This window comes from Entelurus aequoreus, linkage group LG12 (assembly GCF_033978785.1).
Source record: "Entelurus aequoreus isolate RoL-2023_Sb linkage group LG12, RoL_Eaeq_v1.1, whole genome shotgun sequence".
NCBI classification, from domain to species: domain Eukaryota; kingdom Metazoa; phylum Chordata; class Actinopteri; order Syngnathiformes; family Syngnathidae; genus Entelurus; species Entelurus aequoreus.
Genome location: NC_084742.1, coordinates 58,673,321 through 58,685,752, shown reverse-complemented (window position 1 = coordinate 58,685,752; position 12,432 = coordinate 58,673,321). Strand labels below are relative to the sequence as shown.

General features: G+C 35.4%; 1 protein-coding gene across 6 annotated transcripts in view; it reads left to right on the top strand.

The window, feature by feature from the left end:
• Positions 1-12,432, top strand: part of abcc9 (ATP-binding cassette, sub-family C (CFTR/MRP), member 9) — a 105,223-nt gene that overhangs the window by 20,735 nt on the left and 72,056 nt on the right. For all 6 annotated transcript variants that reach the window (XM_062066315.1, XM_062066312.1, XM_062066314.1 and 3 more), the window contains exon 9: positions 6,166-6,330. In XM_062066315.1, the coding sequence (XP_061922299.1) occupies positions 6,166-6,330 (165 nt within the window). The remainder of the gene's footprint in view (positions 1-6,165; positions 6,331-12,432) is intronic.

The following is a 12,432-nucleotide window of genomic DNA, read 5'->3' as shown; positions in this document are numbered from 1 at the left end:
CAAACACCTGATCAACACACACAATCACTCAGCCCAAAAGACCGTTCACCTAACCCAAGGTTCATAAAGCTTATATATTTTAAAAAAGTTACGTACATACGCAAAAAAAAGTTGCGCACATACGGTCAAGCGATCAAATGTTTAGAAGCCAAAGCTGCATACTCACAGTAGCACGTCTGCGTCTTTGTCATCCAAATCAAAGTAATCCTGGTAAGAGTCTGTGTTGTCCCAGTTCTCTACAGGCGTCTGTGTATCGAAGTCAAAAGTCCTCCTGGTTAGAGTCTCTGTTATCCGAGTTCTTCCATCTTGACTGCATCTTCCGGGAATGTAAACAAAGAAGTGCCGGCTGTGTACTGTTGTTGCTGACTACGTTCGAAAAATACGTCCATTTCGCACCGACAACTTTCTTCTTTGCTTGCTCAGCTTCTTTCTCCATAATGCAATGAACATGATTGCAACAGATTCACGAACACAGATGTCCAGAATACTGTGGAATTATGAAATGAAAACAGAGCTTTTTCGTATATGCTTCAATGTGGAAGGCATACCCGTGTTCCCCGGGCTACGTCACGCGCATACGTCATCCTCAGAGGCGTTTCGAACCGGAAGTTTAGCGGCAAATTTAAAATGTCACTTTATAAGTTAACCCGGCCGTATTGGCATGTGTTATAATGTTAAGATTTCATCATTGATATATAAACTATCAGACTGCGTGGTCGGTAGTAGTGGGTTTCAGTAGGCCTTTAAGATTCAGTCCTACACTTCGCTGAAAGTGTGAGTAAGACGCTTGATAACTAACATTTAAGTGCAGCTTTCAGCGAATAATTTATTTACTCTTAAGTCAACTCTTAGCAGACTTCTTAGGAGTAATTCTAAGAAGCTTGATAAGTACGGCCCCTGGTCTCTCTTTGCCCGACATTTTTAATTCTAAGAGAGACAAAACTCAAATAGAATTTGAAAATCCAAGAAAATATTTTAAAGACTTGGTCTTCACTTGTTTAAATAAATTCATTAATTTTTTTACTTTGCTTCTTATAACTTTCAGAAAGACAATTTTAGAGAAAAACTACAACCTTAAAAATGATTTTAGGATTTTTAAACACATATACCTTTTTACCTTTTAAATTCCTTCCTCTTCTTTCCTGACAATTTAAATCAATGTTCAAGTAAATTTATTTTTTTTATTGTAAAGAATAGTAAAAAAAATTTAATTTAATTCTTCATTTTAGCTTCTGTTTTTTCGACGAAGAATATTTGTGAAATATTTCTTCAAACTTATTATGATTAAAATTCAAAAAAATTATTCTGGCAAATCTAGAAAATCTGTAGAATCAAATTTAAATCTTATTTCAAAGTCTTTTGAATTTATTTTAAAAATTTTGTTCTGGAAAATCTAGAAGAAATAATGATTTGTCTTTGTTAGAAATATAGCTTGGTCCAATTTGTTATATATTCTAACAAAGTGTAGATTGGATTTTAACCTATTTAAAACATGTCATCAAAATTCTAAAATTAATCTTAATCAGGAAAAATTACTAATGATGTTCCATAAATTCTTTTTTTAATTTTTAAAAAAAGATTCGAATTAGCTAGTTTTTCTCTTCTTTTTTTCGGTTGAATTTTGAATTTTTAAGAGTCAAAATTGAAGATAAACTATGTTTCAAAATGTAATTGTCATTTTTTTCGTGTTTTCTCCTCTTTTAAACCGTTCAATTAAGTGTAAATATCATTAATTATTAATAATAACATAGAGTTAAAGGTAAATTGAGCAAATGGGCTATTTCTGGCAATTTATTTAAGTGTGTATCAAACTGGTAGCCCTTCGCATTAATCAGTACCCAAGAAGTAGCTCTTGGTTTCAAAAAGGTTGGTGACCCCTGATGTAGCCAATGGGCGCTCCATTATTCCACCCGTAAAATTAAATAAATAACCATTCAAAAAGCAGCAACAATACCCAATTTACATTTCGTGACTTAAATATTAACCAAGTATTAGTGAATTTTTATTTTATTTAGGCGCAATAAGTGTTCAACTTCAGCCTAAACCCTTTCGGTCTGCAACATTTTCAATTTATGAATGTACAACTGTTTGTTTATGTAAAACTGTTTGTTTATTTTGTTGACCACTGACCGAAGAAATAATAAATAATAATATATATATATTTTTTTAAACTAGTGAAATTGTTATTATAAGTGCTAGCGCAGATGAACTATTTATAGCGGCAATGTAATCCCCAGCGTGTCTCCCTATGTTGACATCATCGAGTGGTCTGCTGTTTCCTCGCTTTCCTGCTCCCTGTAAATTTAGATCATAAATCATGCATCTCACCTGTACACCTGAGTAGGTGATCCGACAAGTTGGGACACTTTGACAGCCAATTTAGGACCTAGAACTAAAAAAAAAAACCTTGTTCCTCCCGTCCCCCAACCCTGTTTATTCGTGAGGATTATGAGTCATTTTTCATCTAAACGGGAATATCTGATCATCCCAGCAGTCGGCATCCTAATGACAGAAGACATTGTACAGTAAGTGATGTTTTATTATGTTTGTTGGCTCTCATAGAGTCTGCAGTGAGTAATAATCAGTGAGGAAGAAAAAAAAAAAGCAAACTTTGTGATGCATTTTTAAAATTAATGTGCAGCGTACGCTTAAAATGATCAAAATACGTAAATATTAAATGTTATTATAAATGTTACTGCATTAAATGTATACTTACAGCGTGCATATAAAACACTAATGGAGGTGTTTGGATGTTTTTAAGAGCTATATAGGCAGAATAGAGCGGCTCCTATAGGCTCCATTGTAAGCGGACTTTTGATCGAATGTATTTAATATTTAGAATGCATTAAAAAATCAATTTGTCGTCATGTTTTTCATAATGATTGTGAATAAGCAAAATAAAAAATAAAAAGTGCAGTTCCCCTTTAATACGGTTTTAACATTGTGCGAGCTCTGGAAACATAAAATAACAACCACATAGTCACCTTTACACTCATTTAATCCATTGTAGTAACTATAAAAAAAATCGATTCACTACCGAATCGGGTTTCTTATTTGTTACAATTCTGAATCAACTCACGTTGTATCAATGTCGGTTTTCAATAAAACTGACATTGATACAACGTTGATTATACATACATGTCCTTTTAAAACTGACATTGATACAACGTTGATTATACATACATGTCCTTTTAAAACTGACATTGATACAACGTTGATTATACATACATGTCCTTTAAAACTGACATTGATACAAAATTTATTGTACATACATGTCCTTTAAAACTGACATTATTACAACATTCATTATACATACATGTTCTTTAAAACTGACTTTGCTACAACGTTGATTATACGTACATGTCCTTTAAAACTGACTTTGATACAACGTTGATTATACGTACATGTCCTTTAAAACTGACTTTGATACAATGTTGATTATACGTACATGTCCTTTAAAACTGACTTTGATACAACGTTGCTTATACGTACATGTCCTTTAAAACTGACTTTGATACAACGTTGCTTATACATACATGTCCTTTAAAACTGACTTTGATACAACGTTGCTTATACATACATGTCCTTTAAAACTGACTTTGATACAACGTTGATTATACGTACATGTCCTTTAAAACTGACTTTGCTACAACGTTGACTATACGTACATGTCCTTTAAAACTGACTTTGCTACAACGTTGACTATACGTACATGTCCCTTAAAACTGACATTTGTACAATGTTGATTATACATAAATGTTCTTTAAAACTGACTTTGATACAATGTTGATTTATACACACATGTCCTTTAAAACTGACTTTGATACAACGTTGCTTATACATACATGTCCTTTAAAACTGACTTTGATACAACGTTGATTATACGTACATGTCCTTTAAAACTGACTTTGATACAACGTTGATTATACATACATGTCCTTTAAAACTGACATTGATCCAACGTTGATAATACATACATGTCCTTTAAAACTGACTTTGATACAACGTTGATTATACATACATGTCCTTTAAAACTGACATTGATCCAACGTTGATAATACAAACATGTCCATTAAAATTGACTTTGATACAACGTTGCTTATACGTACATGTCCTCTAAAACTGACTTTGATACAACGTTGCTTATACATACATGTCCTTTAAAACTGATTTTGATACAATGTTGATTATACATACATGTTCTTTTAAAACTGACTTTGATACAACGTTGATTATACGTACATGTCCTTTAAAACTGACTTTGATACAACGTTGCTTATACGTACATGTCCTTTTAAAACTGACTTTGATACAACGTTGATTATACGTACATGTCCTTTAAAACTGACTTTAATACAACGTTGATTATACATACATGTCCTTTAAAACTGACATTGATCCAACGTTGATAATACATACATGTCCTTTAAAACTGACTTTGATACAACGTTGATTATACATACATGTCCTTTAAAACTGACATTGATCCAACGTTGATAATACAAACATGTACTTTAAAATTGACTTTGATACAACGTTGCTTATACGTACATGTCCTCTAAAACTGACTTTGATACAACGTTGCTTATACATACATGTCCTTTAAAACTGATTTTGATACAATGTTGATTATACATACATGTCCTTTTAAAACTGACTTTGATACAACGTTGATTATACGTACATGTCCTTTAAAACTGACTTTGATACAACGTTGCTTATACGTACATGTCCTTTTAAAACTGACTTTGATACAACGTTGATTATACGTACATGTCCTTTAAAACTGACTTTGATACAACGTTGATTATACATACATGTCCTTTAAAACTGACATTGATCCAACGTTGATAATACATACATGTCCTTTAAAACTGACATTGATCCAACGTTGATAATACATACATGTCCTTTAAAACTGACTTTGATACAACGTTGATTATACATACATGTCCTTTAAAACTGACATTGATCCAACGTTGATAATACAAACATGTCCTTTAAAATTGACTTTGATACAACGTTGCTTATACGTACATGTCCTCTAAAACTGACTTTGATACAACGTTGCTTATACATACATGTCCTTTAAAACTGATTTTGATACAATGTTGATTATACATACATGTCGTTTTAAAACTGACTTTGATACAACGTTGATTATACGTACATGTCCTTTAAAACTGACTTTGATACAACGTTGCTTATACGTACATGTCCTTTTAAAACTGACTTTGATACAACGTTGATTATACATACATGTCCTTTAAAACTGACTTTGAAACGTTTATTAATTGTACATGTCCTTTTAAAACTGACTTTGATACAACGTTTTAAAAAGACTGTTTTAGGCCATATATGCGCTTACTTGCTGCACTTAGGGTCATAAGTCATAAGCAGGCCAAGGAGGAGCTTTTGTAACCTATTTTGAAAATGTTTTATCATCATTTATATACCATTACGACAATCGGTTTGGATCAAATTGAATAGAGAATTGGTTATGAATCAATAATTGATGCTGTATAAAACTGTCACACCAAGAATCAAAATCAAATTGAATCATGAGCTTCACATGCCTAACAGTAATGCTGCCTAAAGCTAAGCCAATCAGTGGCCTTCTTACTGAACTGATTGTTTTTGTCTCATTTAGTGGCCAACATTACTGTAGTATAAATATTTTCAATTAATTTAACCATTTTATACTTAAAAATGCTTAATTTAAGCAAAAAATACATCTGCGATCGAGTAAAGCCGCCAACTTCAGCACCATGTGGCGAGGGACGACTGTACTTAAATATTTACTGTTTTTTCCCCCTGCAATGTGCCACGGACCCATAAAAAAACAAGCCGTGGTCTGCAAACGGCCCGTGCCGCGCCTCGGACACCCCTGGTCTAGGAATTTCACCGGAAAGGTTAAGTGTTGCCAAACAATGGAGAAGTGTCTTCTTAGCGCTATCATGGCTGCACGCTTGTGGAGATGTTCTGCACGCTTCCACGCCCCGCCTTTTCACGGCGATGGTAATGCCCTCCGTGGAGGTGCCCTGCATGTCTAGAGCCTAAGCACCCTGCCTTCCGTTCTTGATGGCGGAGCAACTGCAGGATGGTAGAAATGAATGACTCTGTAAGAAAGAGGTTTGATTGAAGATGATGATGGTGTTCTTGCAGGACACCCACTTTGATGTCCACTTCATGCTGTCCACCGAGCTGCTGCAGAACACCTCGGTTCTGGCCGTCCTCCTCTTCCTGGCTTTGGTCCTGCAAAGAACCTTCCTGCAGGCCTCCTACTACGTCACCATAGAAACGGGCATTAACGTGCGAGGCGCCCTGCTGGTGAGTGTTACTAGGACCCTCCCTGGGAGGATGGGAGAGTCCGCCCTGATGTTGTCTAATAAAGGGGTGGCCATTACGTGGATGGCGAGCTAGCGGCGGATGGCGGAGGGTGTGTCAGTCCACCGCCAAAAAATAGACCTAAAAATTAGCGATCATAAATGTCAGGTTCAAACACTGATGACGTCTATTAAACAAGACAAGAAGCAAAGAATTAAACAGAGACAGAATTCAATTTGGCTCAATTTGAGGAGAGACGCTTGGACATCTGTACCCTTGTACAGTGTCATTACGCTCTGCCAAAAGATTGCACGCCTCCCTCTTTTATTTGGACCTTCCCTGACCACATGGCCACAGCTGTTTCTAATGCTAGGTTCACACCAACGGCGCTTTGACGGCGCTTTAAAGCGGCATGCAAAGCGGCATGCAAAGCGGCATGCAAAGCGGCGTTATAGCGTAACAAAGCCTGATTAAAGCGTGAGGGTCCTAATGGATCGTGGGAAAGCTTGTAGTGAAGCGGGACATGCGGCAAGTTCGCCAAAAAATTTTAAACGGTTTAAAAAAATTCTGCGCTCTGTCAAGAATGGAATAAAGCGGCGAGAGCGTATCAAAGCGTGAAAAAGCGTGACAAAGCTCAGCAAAACTTGACTAAAAGCGTAGGAAAGCTTAACAGATCTTGGTTCAAAGCGCGGACCCCTACAAATAGGAAGTGACTGTGATATTGACTAGTGACATTGAAACTTTTATGTAAAACCAACACAGGATTACAAATCCATTCTCTTTTGCATCATTGCCTTTTTTATACGATTATCATTGTTTCTGTACTTCTGCTGTTTGATGTTGCAGTTTGACATCACTGTCTATAATTTTTCTGTATGAAAATGTTAATAATAAAGAGAATATGTTACGTTTTATAAAAGAAATGCCTTTTATTATTTTCAACTAGCATAAGAAATGAAAGATAGATATTTATTAAGATGACAAAAATAAAAGAAATGAAGATATAAAACATAATATAACGGAAAAAAAGATAAATTGAAAAAATAAATGAATATAAAAAATGTGTGGATAATTGCCTTTTATTATTTTCAACTAGCATAAGAAATGAAAGATAGATATTTATTAAGATGACAAAAATAAAAGAAATGAAGATATAAAACATAATATAACGGGAAAAAAAGAGGAATTGAAAAAATAAATGAATATAAAAAATGTGTGGGTAATTGCCTTTTTTTATTTTCAACTAGCATAAGAAATGAAAGATAGATATTTATTAAGATGACAAAAATAAAAGAAATGAAGATATAAAACATAATATAACGGGGAAAAAAGAGAAATTGAAAAAATAAATGAATATAAAAAATGTGTGGATAATTGCCTTTTATTATTTTCAACTAGCATAAGAAATGAAAGATAGATATTTATTAAGATGACAAAAATAAAAGAAATGAAGATATAAAACATAATATAACGGGAAAAAAAGAGAAATTGAAAAAATAAATTAATATAAAAAATGTGTGGAAAACGGTATACTGAGTTTTTCACATTTTTTTCTTATTTTTGTTGTAACAGTGCACAACAGAGCTTGATAATCGTGTCAGAGCCTGATTTAAAGCGTCAGGATCGCATCCAAGCGTAATAAAGTTCAATAAAGCGTAATAAAACGTATTAAAGCGTGATTTAAAGCGTGATTTAAAGCGTATCAAAGCGGGATCAAAGCGTGAGGAACGGTAACAAAGCGGCAACTAATTCGTATCAGAGCGTATCAAAGCATAACATTACTTCAGAGATCGGGATATTCGTGGAAAAATTTACAAAAATGACGGCGCTTTGCTCGGCGCTTTGCTCGCCGCTTTAAAGCGCGGCAAGCGCCGTTGGTGTGAACCAGGCATAAGGGACGAGGGTCATATACAGTTCACAGAAAAGGTCGTAAACAGTTTACAGAAATGGTCGGTTCAAAAAAGAGTTGAAAAAGAGGTTCGTAAAACAGTTGAAAAAGAGGTTCGTAAAACAGTTGAAAAAGGAGGTTCAAAAAGAGGTCGTCTGGAACTTGGGCAGATCCTGCCTTCTCTCCGCTTTGTAGTCCTTGGGTTAAAACAATTTATTTCTGTTGATTACAATACATGAAAGAAAACCGAACACCTTCATGTTGCTTCCCCCCTACACAGTGGAGTTTTACAAGCATTCTTCTTTGTAGGTTCCAAAGACAGCTTTTGCTTCTCACCGGGCACTCAATGTAACACAAAGTTTTGGTGATAACTTAGAAACAATTATTCTAACAGTGGAGTTAAAGCGATGTCCAAACATAAAGCAGTTTAAAAAAGAAGTATAGGTACATGGTATTCCAGAGGTACAGAGATGAAGAAGGGCTTTGAAATTGGGCTGTTTGTGTTACAGAAGAGTGTGGGGTTGCCCATTCAGGCAGTGGTGCTGCTGCTGTGGCATGATGCCATTTCCATGATCACTAGTGGTAATAGTGTGGCTATGTATGTGTGTAGTGTGCATATATATGTATATATTTATAATTTATATATATACCAGTTCATTAAAACCTCTAAAGGCTTAGTGGCCACATGCGTGGACAGCACCTTTTAGCTCTTATTTCCAAAATTGTGTACACTACTGAATTGGGGTCCTATGGCCACTTATGTGGACACTTATACTGCCATCTGGTGGTGTCAGAAGAGTATAACATACAATGGAATTTGGAAAAAAAAAAGTGTAAAAATAAGAATTAGCATGTCACTAAACATGAAGTACACGTTTGTGTACTTATGGACTAAGTACATCATATCAAAAGATGATTCTTAGTTTTTATTCTAATTAGAAGAATCAGAATCAGAATCAGAATAGTTTTATTGCCATTGTTTGAGAACGGGTTCACAAACTAGGAATTTTTCTTGGTGCAAACGTGCGAATTGGGGTCCAATAAGCCCAATAGCAAAGAGAAATAAATAAAAACATGTAAACAAACAGCTTGGGCCTTAAGAGGTTAAGTTTGTACATAGAGTGAACAGGTAGTTTTAGCTCAGAGTAATTTATGATTTAAAGAAAAGGGGTGGGATTAAATAAGTGTAAACTTCTTCTCACTCCTTCTCAAATATGTAAAAAAAAAAAAAAGAAAGTCCATTGCTCATTTTGTTTATTTTTTTTAGTTTTTTATTCTCCATTGTTTTCATTTTGTTATAATGTCTGTTAAGGCTATATCGCTGCATTGGATCAGGCTTGCTCTTAATAATGATAATAATAATAATACATTTTATTTGGTATAGCGCTTTTCAGTGTACTCAAAGACGCTTTACAGGATAAAAAAATTAAATATAAAACAGTTCAAAGTAGGGGTGTAACAGTAAACAAAAATTTTGATTCGGTACGTACCTCGGTTTAGAGGTCACGGTTTGGTTTATTTTCGGTACAGCAAGAAAACAACAAAATATAAATTTTTGGGTTATTTATTTACCAAATTTGCAAAATCTTCCACCAAAAATATTTTTCTTAGTGGAATATTTGATGTGAAGTAATAGGAACCTTGGTTAGGTCAATAATTCATAATAACATTGATTTTGATTCAATATTATGTTTTGAACAATGCCATTTTCAAAGGAAAAAAAACAGTTTTGTTTTATTAGTCAACATTGCAACTTTTTCTAAATTACATTTAACCTTTAAGCTTTTTTATTTCACTTTTCTTATGTTTTTGTTTATTTGAATAGTATTTTTAGAATGTGCCGTGGGCCTTTAAAACATTAGCTGTGGGCCACAAATGGCCTCCGGGGCACACTTTTGACACCCCTGGTATAGAGAATAAAAAATTAAATGTGATAAATCTATGGATAAAAAGCAGAGCCTGGCGACGCATGCGCGTTTATCATAACTCTCTCTCTCTCTCTCTCTCTGTCTCTGCCCCTCCCTCACCAATGCTGCTGCGTGCACAATTTGTTTTGTTTTTAACCCCTTCTTAACCCTGAACGTACATTGAAAATACACGCAGCCCTAACTCAAAATGCCGGACATTTGAGGCATTTAAGAAACTCCGCCCTGACAGCTCCGCAAAAGAGGACATGTCCGGTGAAAAGGGGACGTATGGTCAGTCTATCGTAGCCCGTTAGCTGCTAGCATGCCGAGTGTTGTGCCTCGATGTGCATTGTTTACACAACCTGCGTTACGCTACTTAATATGTCCGTGTGGAAACTCGTTCGGTACACCTCCGAACCGAACCGGAACCCCCGTACCGAAACGGTTCAATACAAATACACGTACAGTTACATCCCTAGTTCAAAGTAATAATATAAAATACAGGAAATTTAAAAGCAGTACATTGTAAAATACATAATAACACTGGACCTTTACAAGACGGGACATTACAAGACAATAGAACACTAATCACAAGTTAAAAGCAGATTTGAAGAGGTGTGTTTTGAGGAGGCTATTGTTTTTTTTTCATATTTAAAATAAAAATATATCAAATCAAATCAAACATTCACAGGACCCGAGGGTCTTGTGAGATGACGCCGGCTGCTGCCAGATCATTACTAAGAAAAAACGACCGACAGGAAGGCGAGAAACACTTTTTTATTTCAACAGACCCTCGCGCCGTACCTGCCGTCAAAACTCTAAAGGCCGAACGCACAGTTCCTGTCTTCACAATAAAAGCCCTGCTCCATCCTGCCTGCGCTGACCAAATAAGAGTCTCAGAAAGCTGGCGCGCACAAGCTCGCCAATGTAAAGTGTATAAAAAGGAGTATGGGAGCTGGACAAACAAAAAGCAAGCACTTCCATGTGGTATTGGACAGAAAGGAGGACTTTTTTCCTCCTCCATTAGAAAAAGTGGAGGTTATCATCACTACTGTCTGATTCCAATCAATGCAAGTCATCACAATCATACCAACTTATATTCTTGTCTTCATGAAAGAAACATGCTTGTATTATCATTAAATACATTTAACTTGTTAACAAAAACCTCTCTTTCATAATTAAATACAAATAAATGATACCATACCATACCATACCAACTTTATTTATAAAGCCCTTTAAAAACAACCACAGTTGAAAGACAAAGGGCTGTACACCACAAAGAAATAAAGGCAAAGGACAGACTAAAAAATAAAATTTAAAACAGAAGTAAAATACACATTAAAAAGCAAATACAAAATTACCCTAAGAACAATTTTGTTAGATAAAAAGCAGTTAAAAAAGTTAAAAGTTAAAAACAGTTTAAAGTCTCATGCTGGGTTAAAAGCCAGTGAATAAAAATGGGTTTTAAGAAGGGTCTTAAAAATGATGTATATGAATGAGGTAGATCTCCTCCACTTGGTCCATTTAAAAGTAGCTGGCCTGCAGAAAAAGTGTGGGCAATGATGAGAGGTGACAAGAATTGAAGTGTAAATAAGTAAGTAAATGCAAACAATAGTAAGACCAGCGCTGAGAGAGTGACACAAGGTTGGAGCAATTTCCAAAACTGGACGCCCTCCTCTCATGCTTTTGTCCATTTTGCGAAACTGAAAGTTAACTTGACGTGTGCCGAGCTCAAATATTCTCCTCCGCTTTGTGATTGTATCTGTGAAAAGCGCTTTATAAATAACATTTACTTACTTACCGTATTTTCCGGACCATAGGGCGCACCGGATTATAAGGCGTACTGCCGATGTACGGGTCTATTCAGGTCTATTTTCATACAAAAGGCGCACCGGATTATAAGGCGCATTAAAGGAGTCTTATTATTATTATTTTTGTCTAAATGTAAAAGACTTCCTTGTGGTCTACATAACATGTAATGGTGGTTCTTTGCTCAAAATGTTGCATAGATGATGTTTTACACATCATCTTCAAGTCACTTTCTGACAGTCGCTTCAGGATGCACCGTTTTGTGGGCGGTTTTATTTACGTGGCTCACCTTCGACAACGTCTTCTCCCCGTCATCTTTGTTGTAGCGGTGTAGCGTGCAAGGACGGGAGTGGAAGAAGTGTCAAAAGATGGAGCTAACTGTTTTAATGACCTTCAGACTTTACTTCAATCAATAACGGAGCAGCATCTCCTCATCCGTGGCTCACTAGTGCAACAACAACGCCCGAAATGTGTCTCGTGAAAAACCGTATGACCGGAACT